We start from the raw sequence: 22,113 nt of genomic DNA, 5'->3' as shown, positions 1-22,113 counted from the left end.
GTACTGCAGTTTGCATCGAGATTATCAATTATTTTTAAAATTCCAGTAACTGTGCTTGGGCTGAAATCTGAAAGTTTGTGAGTTGCGTCAGTTAGTGGCTTTGGTAAGGCAAAAGAGGGGTGGTCATGAAATGTCTTTGGTATTTCATTTGCTAATTTGGTCCCTATTGTGGGAAACTAATCATTAAATATTTGACAAACTTCCACAGGATTAGTTACAAATTTACCATCTACATAGAATTTTGGAGTAGCACAAATTTGTTTAAGTTTATTAGATGTTAGTGTGTTAACTAAGTTGTACATCCTTTTTGTTTTTTTTTTACACATTTACTAAATTCTTTATAGTAATAAAAGGCCTTTCTATATTGAATCGATTGGTTACCTGTTTCCTCTTGATAAATTCTAGTTTTAATATGTCGTCTTCAGGCTTCCTCCTGTGTTCTGTCTACAGTATACTCCTTCGGTTTATGTCTGTCATGATATCCTTTTGTATCCGATCTTTTTGAGGTAAATTTAATTTTTTTGTTTTTATTATCTTATTTTTTTCTAAACAAAACTTCTATTTTTGTTCTAGCCTCAAGTAGTCTTTGCTCAATTCATCGAAATTGACTGTTTCTATGGTTTTGTAAAGGTTTTCGTAGTTTATCGTTTCGTATTGTGATACGCTCACAATTGCTTTGAGGGGGGGGATTTAATTTTCTTTAGTTCTAAGAATATTTGTTTATGATCTGACTTAGCAGAATTGATGATTGCCATATGATAGTTTTCGTTTGTCAAATTTGTAGTAACATGATCCAGGATAGATTTCCTTGTGCTATTGTCTCTTGTACAATATTTATTCAATATGATGTGTCCAGCTTCTTTTAGTAGGATTTTTGTGGTTACTATCTCTTTTGGTTATCTTTAATCAACTAGCATACAAAATTTCTAGTTTCTAAGTCCACGCGTTCAAGAGTTATATGCATATTAGCCATGATCAATAGACCACTCAGGAAAAATAAAAAAAAAAATGCTTAAAATTTCTGCGCTTTATTTTGTGGTCACTATCACTTTTAGATATCTTTAATTGACCAGCATACAAAATTTCAAGTTTCCAAGTCAATGCGTTTAAACGTTATATAAGCTACAAAGTAGTACAGTCTAGTAGAAAAGTTTAGGCTCAGGAATGTCATCTGACGGCTAGTTTCAGCGACGTCACACTGGCGGGGAGCTCCGCAGCGCCCCCTATTAATGTGAGATGCCAGACGATCAACATATTTAATCCTTAAAACGTTTTTTATTATCTCCATAAATATATTATTTATCATTTGCATCATTCGACCATTAAATACGCGTTTACACCCCGCGTTGAATGCGTGTGAGAGTGGAAGGGGGTTGTTAGGTATCCTATTTCCTCTTCTGTAATGTATACTTGATGGCTCAAAAGATAGTTAATATTATTGGCGTAGTGCTTTTTGATCCCCAAGCTAATATTAAATGTCAAGTCAGAGTACAGTAACAGATTGTTAATGTCCCACTGCTGGGCTAAGGCCTCCTCTCCATTTTGAGAAGGTTTGGAACTATCTCCTCTTCTGTAATGTATACTTGATGGCTTAAAAGATAGTTACTCTTATTGGCGTAGTGCTTTTTGATCCTCAAGCTAATATTAAATGTCTAGTCACTCACTTAATCAGAGTACTCACACAGTACTCTGACTAAGCCGAGATGGCCTAGTGGTTAGAACGCGTAAGTCTTAACCAATGATCGTAGGTTCAAACCCGGGCGATCATCACAGAATTTTCGTGTGCTTAATTTGTGTTTATAATTCATCTTGCGCTCGACGTGAAGGAAAACATCGCGAGAAAACCTACATGTGTCTAATTTCACTGAAGTTTTGCACATGTATATTCCACAACCCGATACTGATGCTCATACGATTGCAGATGACTGTATTCTTTGGTACGCGAATATGAACTTTAAATACTGCGTAGACACTTCAATTTCCCTTGTACAATTATAAATGCACGCAGCGATTCAATGCGGCGCGTTTGATAAGAATTTTTATTTACGTTTTTTTTTAATATTGTATAGGAAGGCGGACGAGCATATGGGCCTCCTGATGGTAAGTGGTCACTAACGCCCTCAGACATTGGCATTGTAAGATGTTAACCATCGCCTACATCGCCAATGCGTCACCAACCTTGGGAACTAAGATGTTATGTTTCTTGTGCCTGTAATTCCACTGGCTCACTCATCCTTCAACCCGGAATACAACAATACCAAGTACCGCTGTTTTGCGGTAGAATATCTGATGATTGGGTGGTACCTACGTAGACGAGCTTGCTCAAACCCTAGCACCAGTAAACGTATTTTACAGCAAAAACTATTCGATCCTCCTGTTTGATTTTCAGTATCAACCAACGACCACTACATGCGTCAACCAGCCTCAAACGGAGCTGGAGAAGGGTTACCATGATAGTTTAGTAATGGTCTTAGATACACTAGAGATATGCCTCAGCTCTCAGCCCAAGTACATGGCGAAGTACGAGGAAGTAATGAACGTTAAGATCTTATTGCGAGAAGTTTGCCAATTTATTGGTAAGTTGAATTCAGATATAACCAATAACTTCCATTTACCCCAATTTATTTAAAAGAATTGATGGAACTGACGGTAAGAATGGATTAAAGTTGAGGCTCAGGCTGGAAGACGTGAATCTAAAACGAAGTTTGCTTGCCTAGTTTGCGATAAAGCGAGTCTTATACAACGTCCTCTGCCCAGTGCCTAGTGGCTAGCTATAAGGCCGCACATCGCGAGGTCCTGAGTTCAAATCCCAAGTCGGGCCAGTAAAAAGTTATTGGGTTATGCCGTCGAAGATTCTCAGTAGCTGCCGGGAGTCTGGAAGTTCGAAGTGTGTACACTCTCTGTCTCGGAAAGCACGTGAACACGTTGGTCTTGCGCTTGAACTCTATCCTGTCGTGTCGGGTTGCTTTCCCATCGGATTATGAGGGTGATAGAATAGAGTGCACTTGTATTTGCGCACATACTTGTGTACTATAATATGTCCTGCGCAATATAAATAATAATTAAATATAAATAGTGTCCAAAAATAATAATGTCCTCCTGACCAAAAATTATTATTATTATCAAGTCAATAAGAAATTGTAATTGGTTTCAGATCTTCGAAACGAGAGCAACGTCAACAGCACCCTCCTCAGGCAATTAGCGAGTAAAGTACTCTTCGCTCTCAGTCTCAATTTTTTCAATGCAGTTTTCAATAGGATAAGCGCACGATTACAGGTTCGTATTGTATATGCATTAAAACTACTGGTTTTTGTTCGAGGTGTATGTTATATAGCCTAATCCAATGGCAGGTGAAGTAAGTTTAAGAAATAGTCAATATTTCTTAAGGCGCCAAGTGTATGAGCGGTCGTGACCACGTACTGTCAGGTGGCCCATCTGCCCGTCGGTCTACATATATTTATATGAATTTCAAAATGTAATATTGTTATTGCGTCTATGCGTTGGTTGTCCTATTAAAATAAATAAATAAAAATAATAATTAATGTATAATAGACGTTGCAATAAAATCCACTCAGCGTTTTGTTTCGAACAATTTTGACATTTTTTTTCCTTCTAGGAATTAGCATCTAGCTCAGAAGAAAACCCCGAAAATTACACTGATATAGAGCTGATACAGCACATCAATGTTGACATATTAAGGCTTATACGGCTTTTGACAAGTGAGTCGGTAAATATAAGTAATATCAAATATATCAATACCAAATGTTGCCATATATTTCTCGATTGTCAGAAAGAAATTCTATTCGTTATCATTGAATTTATATAGTTTTTTAAGTATATTTTATCGGCCTCCCTTATAAACGTTGTAAGACCAATAGATTAATTAAGCAATGCTGTGTCTTCTTCTTTCGAATGTCAAATCAATAATGACAGAAAGAGAGAAATCAGTGTTTAACTATAACTTTTTATATAAGGTAATATATATCTATGTTATATAAACATTATTGTATTTCAGAATCTATTCAAAAGTTTAAATTGTTAAGAAAATCAGCGCATATAGTACTCGTTGTGTCGCTAGAGAAAGCTGTCTGGAATTGGATGGACACATACCCGCAGGTTAGATTATATATTGTATAATTATCTGTGGAAACGTAACTGATGATTTATTATTTTATATTAATATACTATAAGTATCATCACACTGTATGATTCCCTAAAGAGTGAATATAATTTGCAAAAATAATATTTATTATAAAGCTTTAATATTTAAAAGTAATTATAATTTGGTGGTAGGGCTTTGTGCAAGCCCGTCTGGGTAGGTACCACCCACTCATCAGATATTCTACCGCAAAATAGTAGTACTTGTTATTGTTGTGTTCCGGTTTGAAGGATGAGTGAGCCAGTGTAATTACAGGCACAAGGGACATAACATCTTACTTCCCAAGGTTGGTGGCGCAATAGCGATGTAAGCGATGGTTAACATTTCTTACAATGGGAATATCTATTGGTGACACACAGGGCGTTGGTGACCACTTACCATCAAATGGCCCATATGATCGTCCGCCAACCTATACTATAAAAAAATAAAGTAAAATCAAGTAAATAGTAAGTTAATCATTTATATAAAAAGCAAGTTGTCTAACAGTAAATGCCCCACTACTGGGATTAGTTTCCTCTCATTTTATGCAGAAATTTTGGTGTTTACTCATTTCTCTAATGTGGGCTTGTACTTGGACATGAAACAGACTTTCATCCTACATATGCAGGTCCTCACAATCTTAACCTGCGACCAATAGAATCAATTGCAAACCAAAGAGAATTCTAAGAGATCATTTCCCAGCTGTGGAACTATAATAATAATATTTTATTTATTTCTTTGCAAAAAGTTAACAACTTGCCATAAAACATTTAAATACCAGCTAAATAGTGTGAATACTGGTGCTTGCATTAGGTAAACTGTTTTACAAGACACCAGGCATCCACTCCTGTTTATTTGAACAAAAAAGAAAAAGAAATGTATAAAGTGAGAAGTTAGAAATAAAAAAAATATAAAATGAAACAAATATGATGTCCATGCTTATGTGAGCGTGAGTACGTGCGCTGTATACAGTAAAGAGCTATTAAAAAAAAAGCAAGTGTTATACGACCTTTTTCTACTGACAGTTTTATAACATACATATTATTTTATGTTGCAGGAATTCGCAGAAGTCCAATGGCGGTCTAACGATGAATTAAGTAAATGCTGCGACACACTCTTCGAGATCCTACAAGATAGTATCTCGGACAACAAGAAGTCGAGGGTGGCGATGTGGCCGCTGCAGATTATGTTATTGATTTTGAATCCTGTATGTATAGCAATAGAGTTTATATTTCAATACACGCTTTTACATTTAATTAATTTTAAAACCACTTCCACACAATCGATTGTGCTGAAATATTGCACACACTTGATACTAGTGATAATACAAATTATTATAACTATTTACTTCGATTGAGATCAATTTAAATATAATTGTTTATTATTCTCACACGCGCAAATTTCATATATATATATACATATATTATATAAATTACTCAAATCAATGAAATTTCTAACATTCCTATTGACCCCTAATTAATATGTTAGAAGTGGGGATAACATAAGCCCAAGAGGTCAAAATAAAAAAATAAATAATATGTAATAATATCAGTTTTTAGTGATTTATAAAGTAATAGTCCCTAGAATTTGTGGAGATACATTTATTGTAGCGGGATGTTATTGTTTATTTTGTATTTCTAGAAAGTTCTGGAAGAAATAGTGAACGCTGACAGCGGGGCGCCGTACAGTCCGCGACACACGAAGAAGAAGCACTTCATAGACACTCTTAAGCGCGGACTTAGTGAGTTTATGAAAAGTCACACTTGCTTTTTCCAAGAATTAACGTATGCAAATTTTCACGTACGAAAAATCTTCTAAATATATCTAAATTGTGGGCGTGGAGCCGGTTTTTATGAGATTTACACTCAATGCCCCATTGCATTGTAATAAAAATTGCATGCGTAGTAAGAACAGACTAAAAGAGATTTTGGTCCCAATAGCATCCTCCGTGGTGACCACCAGAAGTTACCGTCTTTTTTTTTAACGCTAGAAAATCACATTACGCGTATCCCCCACGGGAACAGTGGGGGGGGGGGTATGTGAGGCCGCCGGTGTCCTAGGCGCCAAACGCGCCCCGAACATCGGAATACCCATTAAAAACCAGCGGTACCCTTTCCGCCTTAACGAGGAGCGCCACGGGATCGCTTTCGCATGCTACCGTCATTAGAAGTTATCGCCTTAACAACCTGCAGTAATAAATTTTAATTCAGCAACAAAAAAGCATATCGGATATCTATTAATTTATTTTTTACTGGCTAAACCCGTGGCATCGCCAGCGTGGATTTCGGATTGTGTCGAAAATCCTGCAAAATCAATTTCAACGTACATAATGCCTATTCGAATTATACATATTTAAATTATTAGGTAGAAGCGGTTGTCTAAAGGAATAAGAGTTTTAATAACTTCCAAATAGCCATAGATAGATAGATAGAATATACTTTATTGTTCACCATTGTTTTACTTTATAAAAATTACATAACATATTGTTACAACCTAATAAGCATTTTTATATTATATGTTTTATATCAAAATTATTTTCAATTTATACGCTCGTTGTCCGCAATTGAATTAATAAAATATACTAATAATTTATTTAATCGCTTAATTTCAGTTTATTAAAAATAATAAAAACATGATGTTTTCACTAATCACTTTAATTATAAGAGATGTTAGCAAATAGCGATTGCAAGCAAATGTACCTTCCGATATTTTCTAAGCAAATAATGAAATATTCACTCGTTTAAAGTAAAATGTGTGTTCATATTCAGGCCCCCAAAACAATTCGAAGCAGATGACAGAAGCTGCAATAGTGACGTGCGTTAAGCTCTGCAAGGCCTCAACTTACGTGAAAATAGCTGACTCGGGTAACGTTATCTTCGTGCTCGTCAAATCCGTCATTAATGACCTTAAGGTAAGTCAATGTTTGTTACACGCTAGATATGATAATGGTGTACTGCCTCGTTGGTCTAGTGGCTAGATATAAGGCCACCCGGAGTCAGGAAGTTGAAAGTATGTACGCTCCCATGCCTCGAAAAACACGTAAAGCTGTTGGTCCTGCGCTTGAACTGGTGGTGTTGGATTTGCCGCCCCATCAGATTATGAGAGTTAGGGAATAGAGAGTGCACCTGTGTTTAATTTTATTATTCAAACAGTAACTTAATATGTAGGTATTGTACTTGGCCACAGGACTAAGTGCAAGTACCTCTCTGTTAGTTACTCTGCCGCCGTAAACAGCATTATTGTAAATAGTAAGAGCAATGCTTAGTATTGTTGTGTTCAGGTATGAAATGTGAGTGAGTGAGCAAAGTAGACACAAGGGACATAACATCTTGGTTCCCAAGGTTGGTGCATTGACAATTTAAGGAATGGTTAATATTTCTTACGGCACCAAGTCTACGGGCGGTGGGACCACTTCCTCCAGACAGCCCATGTACCTCTACTATGAACGCATGTATGTATGTATGTATGTATGTCACGGCGCCTCCCGCAGTCGCTGCTGTTCAACCCCGAGAAGCCGTACGCTCTCGGCGCGCCGTACCCCGGGTACTCGGAGCTGGACCTGCTGACGGACTGCTTCGTGTCGCTGTTCCGCATCATGCCGCACTCCAACGACACGCACAAAGTGTGCCTGAACCTCCTCACCAACATCTCCTACCACTACCACTACGTCATCGTCGACTCGCTACTCAGGTTAGTTCTACTGATCTCTTATTCCTGTTTCTTGCCGACTACCAATAATTCTTGCAAGGAATGGTTAATATTTCTTACAATGCCAATGACTCATATTTTACACGTGGTAAAGGAAAGGTGTATATACAATAAATAAAGTCCACATTCGGATATCCGAATACAGTCTGCAATCGTATGCCGCCGCATGCAAGCGTTCCATGCAAATATTGACTTTATATATTGACAATTCAATTTCCTTTTTCACATGTAGTGTTAATGTAAATCGTAATTTAAACGATAGTTATACAAGTATCGATTCAATAATTTTGATGAAATGTTTTCAGGATAATCAAACAGCCTCGATTGCCGTGGTGGCCGCAAATTGAGCTGCTCTACTCGAGAGCTGCGGAACTACGGGCAATGTTTACGGACACGTTGAATAAAGCAAAGCAGGTATTTATTTATGATGATATCTTGGTTTAAAGTTTTGATTTTTTTTTCGTCATTGTATATATAATTGTTAAATAAAAAAAAAAAACAAATAAATATACATTTCTTATTGTTATAAAATTTAATAGCAACGAAGTATATAGTGGTCGGACCAAGGTTTAAATCAATATATTAAAAAAAACACTACAATAATAGTACACTCAAATATAATTAATAAAAGCTTTTTTTCTATTTTCAGGCCTATAAAGTCCAAACGTCATTACGAATGATATCATTATCACTAAAGTCTAAGGAAGTTCAATCGAAATTCAACAAGTCAGAAGAGATGACAGCGTATGGGAACCTGCTCCTACTGCTTGTGAAACTAGTTCACGCTGATCCCAAGCTCATGTTGAGTGTAAGTTATTTCTTGAGTCATTTCAGAATCATATAATCCTGTATAAGAAGACTTGTTGCCTGGTTCCTTAACTTGACCTTGAATTTGTGATTATCTCTTAAGAGGCGCACGCGCATCTTATCTGTGCTTACTAATATTTTTTTACTTTAATTTCCAATAGAATCGCAGCCGTACGGGGATAGAGATCCAATCGTCTACTATGGAACTGATCGACGGGCTCGTATCACTTGTTCATCACACCGGGATGGAGGAGATATCCCAGGAGGCGATGGACGCGCTGCTCGCCCTGCACAGGCCGGATAGGGTGCACATGTGGAACCCTGAAGCGCCGCTCGACACTTTCTGTGATTTCAGGTAAGAATAACCGGTCATGTTTTGTCTAATTAAGAATCTAGCCAGTCTGGATCAACATCACCTATAGCTGACTCCTATGGTAGGAGTGAAGATGAAATGAACAAGTTTGACCTTGACTTAAAATGGTACCATTGGTGGAGATCAAAATAATCAGTCATTGTATGCGAATTCGTGTAAAAATTTGAATATTGGTGAAGTTGTTATCGGAGCTATGGAAGTGAAATAAATAAATATATATTAATCAAGAAATGTTTGTAATGCATAATATAACAGAATTATCAGCGAATGGCATGGAATTGGATATAATAAACTTTGTAGTTTTATGTAGTGCCGTAATTAAATAATCTTTAAACTTAAGATGTCTTGGGCCCAGCGGGGGGATATTTACGTGCTGTTAAACACTACTGCTGTTATGTATTACTACTATACCAATATAATTTCCTCACTCCAGCTCGCAAATTCTGTACAACATAAGTCAGAAGCTGATCAAGCGAGAGATCGGGAACTATCGCGAAGTGCTGCGTTGGCTGCGCGACGTGTTGACATGCCGGAACGAGTTCCTCGCCAAGCAGAAGGAGTACGCCAACGTCGGCTCACAGATACCGATATGCAAACAGGCGCATATTGAGTTGGAGGTAAGTTGGAATTAAATATTCTGAGTAGATAATCTGATGTAGTACTGGTGGTAGGATTTTGTGCAAGCTAGTCTGGGTAGGTACAACCCACTCATCAGATATTCACCGAAAAACAGCAGTACTTGATTTTGTTCTGTTCCGGTTTGAAGGGTGAGTGAGCCAGTGTAATTACAGGCACAAGGGATATAAAATCTTAGGTCCCAAGGTTGGTGGCACATTGGCTATGTAAGCGATGGTTTACATTTCTTACAATGCCATTGTCTAAGGGCCTTGGTGACCACTTACCATCAGGTGGCTCATATGCTCGTCCGCCTTCCTATTTTATATATATATATAAAAATCAACACAAAATTAATTATACAATATATAAATTGATGGCGTTAGTTGTTATTTTAATCACTTGATGCGGAGATCTTGATATTGATAAACAAAACAGTGAACTGTATATAATATTAGATAGATAGAATAGACGGATTTATGCGCACGCACGTATCTTTGTAAGACGTTCAGATGATGCCGAGACGTCGGTCCGGACAACGGTTCATTCATTGTACTCAGCATCACGCTATATTCTGTTTTAATCTGTGTCTAAGCAAACAGATGCACTCGCATCCGACATATTGAAACACATCTGAATTAAGAATATGTACATACATATTCTTAATTCAGTGGTTACATAACCACAAATAATACAGTGCAGGATACCTGCAAATATAGGATGAAATACTGCCTCACGTTTATTCGCGCTGGCGCTCGTCGCAGGTGGTGTTCTTCATGTACCTGTGGTCCATCGACACGGAGGCGGTGCTGGTGGCCATGTCGTGCTTCGGCCTGCTGTGCCAGGAGGCCGACTCGCGTTGCGGCTCGGACGACGTGTCGGTGCACACGCTGCTGCCCAACTACGCCGTGTTCCAGGAGATCGCGCACACTTCCACCGTGCTCACCACCGGTGCGCCCCCCACTCCTATTTACACCTACACAATCTTAAATAACTTAATGTATACTCAACGTCATATTTGAATTATAAAAAATTGATTGAGTCCTAGAAATATTTACGAAAAGTGGTACTCGTTAGTTATTTGACTGATATTAGTAATGAATATCATATGATATTATATATATAATATCATTTATATTATAGCTTTCGATTCTCGATTTTCTGTATAAATGAAATTAACTAAAACAATTATTATAAACAAAAGTTGGGCCTGGCTTAAATATCTGAATGACGAAGGTCATAAGGTACTGTCGGCATCTTCAATAAAAAAAATATCTTTTTACAAGCAGCCAGTCAGGATGCTTTTACAAAAACATTCACAGTAAGTATCGTAGAAATATTATTAGTGGTAGAGCTGTGTCCAAATCCATCTAGGTAAGTACCGTCCCTCATCATATATACTACCGCCAAACAGCAATACTTAGTATTGTTGTATTTCGGTTTGGAAAGTGTGTGACCAAGTAACTACAGACATGAGAGACATGACACCGTAGTTTCCAAGGTTGCTACCAATTATGTAACTACTTGGCATCAGCTCTTGTCAGTTTATATAGACCCTTATTGTACACGCGTGGAGCCGGGCCAGAAAGCTAGTATTAATATAAACATAGAAGTTTTGAAACTTCTAATACACCGTTATTCCATTACTAAACTAATGAAAACTTGCCAGTACTTGCCATTACTTGCCATCTCTTTTCTATAATAGTAAAATTTAATTCTAGAATATTCCATATCAATTACTAATATAACACTATGATTTAGGTTCAGCAGCTCTTCAAAAACGTATAATGACATTGCTGAGGAAGATAGAACATTGCGTGAACGGTGTTCGGCCTGTCTGGAAGGTGACGTTTGGACGTTGGTGGTGAGTACACCATTTTATACACTTGGGCTACCTCGTTTGTTTAAAGGCTAGATCATAAGGCCTCAAATCGCTAGAGACTGGATTCAAACCCCTGTCAAAAGCCAATAATAATAATATCCTGGGACATTTTTTCACACACTGCCATCTGATCCCAAATTAAGCTTGTACAGAGCTTGTGTTATGGAAACCAGACAACTGATATACTACATATACTAATTTTCTTTTTGTAAATACATACTTATATAGATAATTACACCCAGACTCAGGACAAACAGACATGTTCATGCACACAAATATCTGTCCTGGGTGGGAATCGAACCCACAACCGTCGGTGTGATAGGCAAGCATCCACCAACCACCCCAACCGGCTCTAAAAAAAATAACCTGACAATGAACTCCCATGCATCGGAAGGTACGTAAAGCTTGATACTCTCCCCGGTCGTGTCGGATTGCTGTCCCATCAGATTATGAGATTGAGGGTATAGAGAGTGCACCGGTGTTTGCGCATTCACTCTTGCTACATCTTAGACCGTGTCGATGCTTAAGATTAGGCAAGTCAATGGTCAAACGCTTGCCTATTAAGTGTAAAAAAAAGAAAAAATACGTTTCACGCAGTTGGCTAGTCTCCTTCAGAATAGTATGAAATCGGTTAGGAGGAAATCATCATTATTATACATGTTTAATGCTTTTATTTAATGTTAAATAAGGGTCAAATGATGCAACCGAATTCGAAACCTGTCCCAATGTTTCGTCCAACACGCATGTATGTACTCATAGTGTTTGTTACGATACGAACTAGCAATATGATCTTGAAGTACTGTTAAAATTTGTTGTGAGAATTTTTGTAATGGTAAGGCGTTTAGCCTTTATGTACCGTTGGCAAAACGATTAAAATTATTCATTTTTGTTTTTGTGTATTATGTTTATATTTTATCCAAAGTGAGTATTGAAGAAACTCTTTTTAAAAAAGAAATAAACGTTTTTTAAACGTTTGTCTAAAGTTTGTTTTATACCTATGGCAGAAGAAGTAAAGACAAACAAACTTTTGATTTACACGTACCCATGCGTTTTGCTAAATAATTATATTATAAACTTAGATCAAATAGAGACATTATAAATATTGGAAGTATCGTGCTCATACAAACCGCACGGACACCCATAGACTCGCACAGACCCGCACCGGCACAGGCGGTCCGCGTCGGTGCAGTCGCAGTGTACCCTTACGCTCGTGCGCAGGGACTCGGTGTGCAAGCTGCAGCAGAAGTACCCGAAGGGCGTGGCGGGCGACAAGCCGCCCGAGTCGCCGCACCACGCCGCCGCCGAGCGCCGCGTGGTGCCGCACAGCGACCACGACGGGGAGGTGTGGGCGCGGTTCTTTGTTACCGCCTTTCCCCACGGGGACGGGGGGGGGGGCACACTGACCACTGGCTTAGCGACACCTGAACTCATTTACTTCAACTTGAGTATTTTTCATTTTATAAATAAATGTATATTTCCTACATTTAGATTACGAAGAAGTTATTACGTTCAAATGGACATTAGTATTTAATATATAACGATTAAAAAAAAAACAATATTTTCTCTTTTAGATGCAAATCCAGGAATGGGCGAACATGACCTCGTTCCTGTGCGCTCTCGGTGGAGTTTGTCTTAAATGGAAGCCAGCCCCCGTGCGGTCTCAATTGCACACTGACGGTGAGAACATTGATTTATTTATTTATCATTGTATTATTTTGTATGACGTCATCAGAGTGGGATGGAACCTTGTCAAAAGTAAATCGAACAAAGGAGCGATAGCAAAGAAGTTCCGAATAATAATAATTATTGTTAGTATGTATCATAATAATGTATCAAAATATCTGTGGTTTTAACTACTACTAACGCCACCTAGTGAATAAAGTTTACATCACTGATCCCACGTGTTTTAATAGGTTATGGGCCCAGTCATATGCGCACTCGCGCCACTGTCGACGTACCATTCCGTCTTGTTAAACTTGCCGTTTATTAAAACAACGTTAAAAACGCATTTATTAGTGGTTTTCTTCAATAACGGACACTGGTTCCGATAATGTCCGGTGCTTTTACATTTGTAACAAGTAACTTCCTTTGTTATTAAATCTGTCACTGACTTCTTGTTTGACGTAAATGCATGGGCATTTTGCTTCGGCTTACTTTTGCGATTTTTTAAATAATATTTATTTTTTGCCATAAATGCAGCGCCGCTAGATTCGGATTCATTTGCAACTTCCATGTCAAGCAATTTTGATTTAATGACATCAGCAGTTATCGGAATTCCTGAATGCTCTATAGCCATTATCATAGGTGAATAACGATCGGTTAAACCTGCTAATAATAATGATCTCACCCATTCGTCGGTGATTGTAAATCCTGTGCCATTTAGGCGTTGACCTGTTTCGACAATTTGTGTGACATAGGTAACCATCGAGTCACAACTATCCAGTCTAATGGATATTTAATGTCGAGGTAAGGTTATTTTCCTCGAGAAATCAGGGTCATCAAACATGGTTTTTAATTTAGTCCATAATGCCGCTGAACTTTCGGTATTTCTTTTGTGCACGTACAATGCTGGATCAATCGTCAATATTAACTTTGCCTTTTTTTTTGCCATCTTCTGCTGGCTTAATTTCGAAACCGGCTGGTGGTTTGATGTACTTTTCCATCCCGTCTAAGACCAGTAAGTTTTCAGCCGCAAACACCACTCGTCATAATTCTCCCTGCCTTTTAATTTTGGCACACTTGTTATATAGTTTGAATTCATGTTTCCGTGTATCACAAACACAATTTATCTATTTTTAATTAAAGAACTGATAAATTCGGAAGAGGCCCATAACCTATTAAAATAAGACCTATTATAATGAGAGCTATCAATAATGCAATTGAAGACAAACATGTCAATACCTGAGGTTTTGCAAACAAAAGTGGGGGAAATATGTTAAGGTTAAAAAGGGCTATTTATGGACTAAAGCAATCATCTCTAGCATGGTATGAGAGGGTTAAAGATTGTCTTTGTAAATTATGTTTCAACTATCCGTGCAGTGACGGAGAAGAATACATTTCACTGCCCCTCTCTTTCCCATGGGTGTCGTAAGAGGCGACTAAGGGATATCTGAGCGACCATCTGCTCATCTGGTGGTAGGATGCTAACATCCGCCTGGCTTGTTACCACCGTACGCATGGTGAAAAATTCGTGAAGTGGCTTGCAGCCGCGTTTCGAGGTCAGCCAGCGTACAGCCAGAGCCCGAGCGAGTATTGCCGCGATGGGTGTTGGTCCTATTGGAGACGGCTGTTGAACCAATCCCGGGGGAAACTGTATTGACCTGCCGGACAGGGAGACCCGAAGAAACGGCTGTTCCGCTGGCCGCCCGTGGCATAGTACAGGGGCCCGAGCGTGCCTAACCAGCTCGTGAGGCTGCCCCACCAGGCCACGCATAATCTCGGGGTGGAACGTCGTGCCGGTTGGTGACCGGTAGGTGGGGTCCCGGCGGCCACTTCCGGGGGGGGTTCGGGAGCCCTTCCGTCCGGCGGGTCAGTGTATTTTTCCTTTTGGCAACCACTTGGGGAAACACGCCTCCACACTTTGCCCATCCCTATCGTGGCAATACATCGCTCGCTTCACGTCTCTTTTCCATTTTATTTTTCCCAAATGGCGCAACAAAACAGAAATAACGGTCGTACAGCGGTGCACACCCCCACCATACCCTCGCTGTTTGAGGTCGAGTTCTCTAACATCCGAGGACTCCACACTAACCTCAACGCTGTCCACCACCATCTCGAGACAGCACGGCCAGCAATGTTGTTTCTCACGGAGACACAAATACTCCGTCCTGCCGATACCAGCTACCTTAATTATCCCGGCTACACGCTTGAAGAATCCTTCAAAGCGAAAGCCGGGGTATGCTTGTTCGTCAGGACGGATGTTTGCTGTCACCGACTGCGCTGCTTGGAGGATCCCTCCTTCTCCATGTTGGTGGTACGTGTGGACCTGGTTCGTCAGAGCCGAGTCTACGTGTGCCTCTACAGATCCCACAATGGTGACTTGGAGACAAGCCGATTATTTGACCATCTTAGTCGGGTGGCAGATGCTGCGCAAGAGCAATTTCCTAACGCGGAATTGGTGTTTTTGGGGGATTTTAATGCTCACCACGAATCCTGGTTGAAATCCCTCAAAACTAACCATGCTGGAAGGACTGCTCATGCTTTTGCTCTCACACATGACTTGACCCAACTGGTTGATCAGCCCACCAGGATCCCAGACATTGATGGGCAAGCACCTCCTCTACTGGACCTTCTGCTGACTTCTCACCCGGTGGAATATCAGGTTGTGGTTCAGGCTCCTCTTGGCTCTTCGGATCACAGCCTTATTTCTACCAGAGTGCCACAGGCCAAGCTGCCGCCACTAGCGGTATGCAAACGTCGCGTTTGGCAAATATAAGTCGGCGGATTGGGACGGTATGCGCGATTACTATGCGTCGGTCCCTTGGAAGGAACGTTGCTTCAGTGGGAATGACCCGACAGCTAGTGCCGCTGCTGTTGCTGGCGAGATCATGCTGGGAATGGAATACTACATTCCTAGCTCAGATCTCGTCAGTAGGAGTACGCGTAACCGTTGGTTCACTCGTGAATGTGCCGATGCTGTATCATCTAAGTAGGCGGCATATCACAAGTGGATCAACGGCTGCATTAGCGGGGCATCTAACATTGACTCACTGAAAGCAAACTATAATAAAAATTCCAAGTCCTGTAGAAAGGCATACACGAGAGCGGATGCACAGCGCATTGTACAGATTGGTCATGATCTTGTTTCGCATCCTAGGGGCTCCCGTAGCTTCTGGCGTCGGACCAAGTCTGTGCAAAACAATTTCTGCCAACCTTCGCTGCCACCGCTCAGAAATCCGGACGGATCGCTAGCTCACAGTCCGCAAGAGCAAGCTGATCTCCTGGCTAAACTCTTTGCCGACAATTCCGTCATCGATGATTGTAGTAGTGCACTGCCACCTACAATACCTGCATGTGGCCATACGATGCCTGACATTAAAATCAGGCAACGTGATGTGCGTGCGGAGCTGCAATCACTTGATGTACGGAAAGCTAGCGGTCCCGATGGAATACCAGCCATAGTGCTGAAGAAGTGCGCAGCGGAGCTGTCTCCTGTGTTAACGCGCCTGTTCCAACTTTCTCTCTCTTCGGGAAGTGTGCCGGAGGCTTCGAGAAGAGCTAATGTGCAAGCGGTTCCCAAAAAAGGGGATCGGTCTGACCCGGCAAATTATCGGCCAATAGCTATCACCTCAGTACTTTGTGAGGTGATGGAACGGATTTTAAACAACCAACTGATCCATTACCTAGAAGATCGCTCTTTAATTAATGATCGTCAATACGGGTTTCGACCAAAACAGTCCACAGGTGATCTTCTAGCGTACGTAACGCACCTCTGGGGTGAAGCTATCGACAAGCATGGAGAATCGTTGGTTGTCAGCCTCGATATCTCCAAGGCTTTCGACAGGGTCTGGCACAGAAGTCTTCTCTCCAAGCTGCCGGCATATGGTCTGCCTGCTCAGCTATGCACCTGGATTGCCAGCTTCCTACACAAGCGTAGCCTTCGTGTTTTAGTTGATGGTTGCGCTTCACAATTCTATGTAGTGAATGCTGGGGTCCCCCAGGGATCTGTGCTATCTCCCACACTCTTTCTTTTGCATATCAATGATATGCTCTCTCTTGGGAACATACATTGCTATGCAGATGATAGTACAGTGCATGGTGGATACCACGGACACGCAGTGGCTGGGCGGGCGGAAACTGAGGAGAGGCGGAAGAATCTTGTCATTGACGATAGGACGTTAGAGCTCATCGCCAAATGGGGCTCTGATAATCTTGTCGAGTTTAATGCCAAGAAAACACAGGTATGCGCTCTCACGGCGAAAAAGTCAACATTTTCCCCTCTTCCCTCCCTCTGTGGTACTCCGCTGGTGATGCAAAGCAAAATCGCCATGCTGGGGATTGTCCTTCGCTGCGACCTTCGTCCAAGGGATTACATCGAGGCTGTTATAAAAACAGCTTCACGGAAACTCGGAGTTCTGAACAAGGTGCGGCGCTATTTCACGCCACAACAACTGTGCCTGCTGTACAAAACACAGGTACGGTCTTGCGTGGAATATTGCTCGCACCTTTGAGATGGCTCCGCTAAGTACCTACTTGAGGCCTTGGACCGGTTGCAGCGACGTGCCGTACGCATTATTGGCGACGTAAAGGTCACAAACACCCTTGAACCTTTACAATTGCGTCGTGAGATAGCAGCACTGAGCGCTTTCTATCGACTGTATCACGGCGAGTGCTCTGAGGAATTATTCTCTCTAATTCCTGCTTCCCCCTTCCTTCTTAAGTCCACGCGAGCTGGTTCTCGATGTCCTTCCAAAAAATGGAATTCCTTACCAGCTCACGTGTTCCCCTCCTCTTACAACCCGGGTTCCTTCAAACGAGGCGTGAAGAGGCATCTTGCGGGCCGGCAAGGCGAAGGCGGCTAGTGCAGATCGTTTTTCCCGTCTGTACTGGCCGTCGTCGCATTTGGACTCTACTACCACTTACCATCAGGTGGAGTAGAGTCATTTGCCCTCCCGGCGAATATAAAAAAAAAAAATCTGCTCTCACCTAGCGGTTTAAAAAAAAAAAAAAAACAACAGCCAGTATGAACTATGTTTGTTTGCAAAAACTAAAGATAATGTTAAAATAATCATTGGGTTGTATGTAGATGATTTCTTAATTTTTTCAAAAACGACAAAGAAACTAAAAAATTGAAAAATGCATTAGCTTCAGAGTTTAAGTTAAAAGATTTGGGTCCTGTTAGACAGTATCTAGGAATGAGAATAAATGTAAACAAAGATTTTATTACTATTGATCAAACACACTATATTGAACAATTAGTTGAAAAATTTTAGATGTCTGATTATAAGCCTCAGAGTACTCCTATTGAACCTAAATTGAATATCGAAAATCTACAGAATGTTTGCCTAATGTTCCTTATCAAAAACTCATTGGCAGTTTAATGTATCTGGCAGTATTAACAAGACCAGACATTGCTTATGCTGTAAGCTATCTCAGCCAATTTAATACTTGTTATAATGTCAGTTGCTACAATTATGCAAAACGAATATTGAGATACTTGCAATGTACTAAAAATTATTGTTTAAAGTATACCTATATATATATTGTTTATAGTATATAAAGAATTGAACATAAAATAAAATTTAAAGAGTATCATTTCTATTTCATATACCAGAAAGTATAATGTTTCAGGAAAGACGCCCCTAGAAGACGAGTACTGTCTGGTCACCCGGTAAGTTTAATTATATATATTTTTTTATTTCAATGTTGTAGTTTTTACTTCCTACACAGACGTCGTCATATTTCTTGCCAATTCAAACAAAAAAATAATGAATTATACACTTAAACCTTCGTCGTGAATCTACTGGTGGTAGAGCTTTGTGCAAGCTCGTCTGGGTAGGTACCACCCACTCATCAGATATTCTACCGCAAAGCAGCAGTACTTGGTATTGTTGTGTTCCGGTTTGAAGGGTGAGTGAGCCAGCGTGATTACAGGCACAAGTGACATAACATCTTAGTTCCCAAGGTTGGTGGCGCATTGGTGATGTAAGCGATGGTTAACATTTCTTAAATGCCAATGTATATGGGCGTTGGTGACCACTTACCATCAGGTGGCCCATATGCACGTCCACCTTCCTATTCTATATAAAAAAAAACACTCCGTCCATTACTGAAAACCGTAGCGTTTTTGCATTTATCGCGTTCATACAGACGGACGCGACGGGAGGACTTTGTTTTATAATATGGTATTTCTTTTTATAGATTTATTGGCCAGCTATTAGGATTACTACTCTGCAGTAACGAAGGCTTCCGCGCCCAAATACAGAGTCACGTCAAGGAATCGGTCGGCGACAAAATGTCTCCGGCACTGTACCCGATAGTATTCGGTCAAATAAAAGTAATAATCGACAAGTTCTTCGATCAGCAACAACAGGTATGATATTCATTTTGATTCTTTCTCACAATTAATATATTTTTTAATATAAAATAGGTAGACATCCTGGCAATGAGCCTTGGTAAGTGGTTACCATTTGCCCATAGACATTGGAACTGTAAGAATCATATCATATCAACAACCCCTAACATACCCAATGCTTTTACAAACCACCAATCTAAGGAACTTAACAATACATCTTAGATGTGATGGTTGGTGGCGAATTAACAGTATATAGAGTGGTATAAAAAGTCAACATTTTCCCCTCTTCCCTCCCTCTGTGGTACTCCGCTGGTGATGCAAAGCAAAATCGCCATGCTGGGGATTGACGTTCGCTGCGACCTTAGTCCAAGGGATTACATCGAGGCTGTTATAAAAACAGCTTCACGGAAACTCGGAGTTCTGAACAAGGTGCGGCGCTTTTTCACGCCACAACAACTGTGCCTGCTGTACAAAACACAGGTACGGTCTTGCGTGGAATATTGCTCGCACCTTTGGGATGGCTCCGCTAAGTACCTACTTGAGGCCTTGGACCGGTTGCAGCGACGTGCCGTACGCATTATTGGCGACGTAAAGGTCACAAACACCCTTGAACCTTTACAATTGCGTCGTGAGATAGCAGCACTGAGCGCTTCTATCGACTGTATCACGGCGAGTGCTCTGAGGAATTATTCTCTCTAATTCCTGCTTCCCCCTTCCTTCTTAAGTCCACGCGAGCTGGTTCTCGATGTCACCGCCTAACTGTGACATCAATTCCATCGCGAACAAAGAAATTTGGCAACTCCTTTCTTTGTCGCACTTCCAAAAAATGGAATTCCTTACCAGCTCACGTGTTCCCCTCCTCTTACAACCCGGGTTCCTTCAAACGAGGCGTGAAGAGGCATCTTGCGGGCCGGCAAGGCGAAGGCGGCTAGTGCAGAACGTTTTTCCCGTCTGTACTGGCCGTCGTCGCGTTTGGACTCTACTACCACTTACCATCAGGTGGAGTAGAGTCATTTGCCCTCCCGGCGAATATAAAAAAAAAAAAATATATATATTTCTTGTAGAGCCAGTAAAAAAAGTCTAATCAAACTCAAAATCTATAGGAAATCTGTAGAAAAAGGTTTCCAAGTTTATTTTACAACTCCATTGCTCATTGGTCGATATGTATATACATAAATTACCGATCTAGGCAGGTTTCCTCAACGTATTTTCCTTCACCCAGCGCGTAACCTTCAAGCCCGAGATAACTTATCACAAACACAAATACAGCCAAGGTACAATACATGATCTGCGTTCTAGATACACGTATTATATACTTTAATATATTAATTATACTTATAGGTGATGCTAACAGATATAAACACGCAATTCGTCGAACATACGATATTCATAATGAAAAGTATATTGGATAAAAAGAAGAACGATCAGCCCTGTGAACATCTTAGCACTACATCCATCGAAGGATTGATGTTAGCCATTGTTAGGTAATTATATTTATAGTTATGTATTTCGGGCGATTTCACCCACTTTAAATGGTCCCAGAAATGAGTGTGTTCAAATAAAGAAAACGAACTCTACTGTTTTATTATATAAGCCGTATCTTGGGTTTTGACTTCAAATTTTTATTTAAAAATGTTATAAAACAGTGAGTTTTTTGGGTATTTGGGGTTGCGTTCGAGTATATACATATATATACATATGTAAAACATCTAGTGGTGTGTGCGCAAACACACACTCATAATTCGATGGAATGGTAATCTAACACGACCGAATTGGAGAGTTCAAGCGTGGGACCACCGGCTTTGGTCCGTAAGAAAACGTGCAAATTCCTGTATGTCTTCTTCAACTTTTCTATAATAATTCGACCACTGACCGAGCTTATAATAATACATATACTATTCCGCAGATACGTCCGTCACCTAGACATGACGGTGCTGTCCGTACATATCAAGACGAAGCTCTGCCAAGTCGTTGACGCAATGATGAGGCGGAGAGATGACCTAGCTTTCAGACAGGTAATTTAAAAAATTAGTCATCCGATTGATAAATGGCCCATTTATGACCTTATGGTAGTGGTCACAACCGCGCTTAGACATTGGCGCTGAAAAAAATATCAACCGTACCTTATATAGCCAATGCGCCAACCTTGGGAACTATGATGTTATGTTCCTGTTTGTAGTTACACTGGCCTACTCACCCTTAAAACCTGAACGCAACGATACTAAGTATTGCTGTTTAGCGGTAGAATATTTGATGAATGGATGGTACGTTAACCTGTACCTTTAAAAACACAGCACAGTTAATAATTCCATCGTCAAACGTTTCATCCAGGAGATGAAGTTCCGCAATAAAATGGTGGAGTACGTCACAGACTGGGTCCTCGGGGCCTCGCATCAAATCGCACTGCCCCTGAGGGCGGACGCTTCCTCCATAACCAGGTAGTATACATACAGCTTTGTTTATTTAAAACCAGCAATTAAATTCATTTGGACGATAAATTCAATAACCAATTGTATTTAATAATTATTATTTTAAATTTAATTTTGTAACTCTGATTTTCAAATGGTAAATGAAAC

General features: G+C 40.2%; 1 protein-coding gene across 3 annotated transcripts in view; it reads left to right on the top strand.

Moving 5' to 3' along the window:
- The window catches only part of LOC126778767 (neurofibromin-like), a 78,321-nt gene that overhangs the window by 5,060 nt on the left and 51,148 nt on the right, over nucleotides 1-22,113 (top strand). For all 3 annotated transcript variants that reach the window (XR_007670227.1, XM_050502392.1, XM_050502393.1), the window contains exons 3-23: nucleotides 2,390-2,576; nucleotides 3,155-3,276; nucleotides 3,617-3,719; nucleotides 4,016-4,116; nucleotides 5,196-5,345; nucleotides 5,780-5,879; nucleotides 6,907-7,049; nucleotides 7,629-7,828; nucleotides 8,152-8,260; nucleotides 8,496-8,654; nucleotides 8,815-9,008; nucleotides 9,460-9,643; nucleotides 10,406-10,592; nucleotides 11,403-11,505; nucleotides 12,742-12,865; nucleotides 13,095-13,200; nucleotides 18,814-18,853; nucleotides 19,384-19,555; nucleotides 20,879-21,021; nucleotides 21,444-21,552; nucleotides 21,869-21,975. Coding sequence is in view for 2 of the 3 variants with exons in the window: in XM_050502392.1 (XP_050358349.1) it covers nucleotides 2,390-2,576; nucleotides 3,155-3,276; nucleotides 3,617-3,719; nucleotides 4,016-4,116; nucleotides 5,196-5,345; nucleotides 5,780-5,879; nucleotides 6,907-7,049; nucleotides 7,629-7,828; nucleotides 8,152-8,260; nucleotides 8,496-8,654; nucleotides 8,815-9,008; nucleotides 9,460-9,643; nucleotides 10,406-10,592; nucleotides 11,403-11,505; nucleotides 12,742-12,865; nucleotides 13,095-13,200; nucleotides 18,814-18,853; nucleotides 19,384-19,555; nucleotides 20,879-21,021; nucleotides 21,444-21,552; nucleotides 21,869-21,975 (2,843 nt within the window). In the remaining variant the exon portion in view is untranslated. The remainder of the gene's footprint in view (nucleotides 1-2,389; nucleotides 2,577-3,154; nucleotides 3,277-3,616; nucleotides 3,720-4,015; nucleotides 4,117-5,195; nucleotides 5,346-5,779; nucleotides 5,880-6,906; nucleotides 7,050-7,628; nucleotides 7,829-8,151; nucleotides 8,261-8,495; nucleotides 8,655-8,814; nucleotides 9,009-9,459; nucleotides 9,644-10,405; nucleotides 10,593-11,402; nucleotides 11,506-12,741; nucleotides 12,866-13,094; nucleotides 13,201-18,813; nucleotides 18,854-19,383; nucleotides 19,556-20,878; nucleotides 21,022-21,443; nucleotides 21,553-21,868; nucleotides 21,976-22,113) is intronic.

This window comes from Nymphalis io, chromosome 27 (assembly GCF_905147045.1).
Source record: "Nymphalis io chromosome 27, ilAglIoxx1.1, whole genome shotgun sequence".
Classification (NCBI taxonomy): Eukaryota; Metazoa; Arthropoda; class Insecta; order Lepidoptera; family Nymphalidae; genus Nymphalis; species Nymphalis io.
Note: the sequence above shows the minus strand (reverse complement) of the source record. Positions and strands in the feature narration are given on the sequence as shown.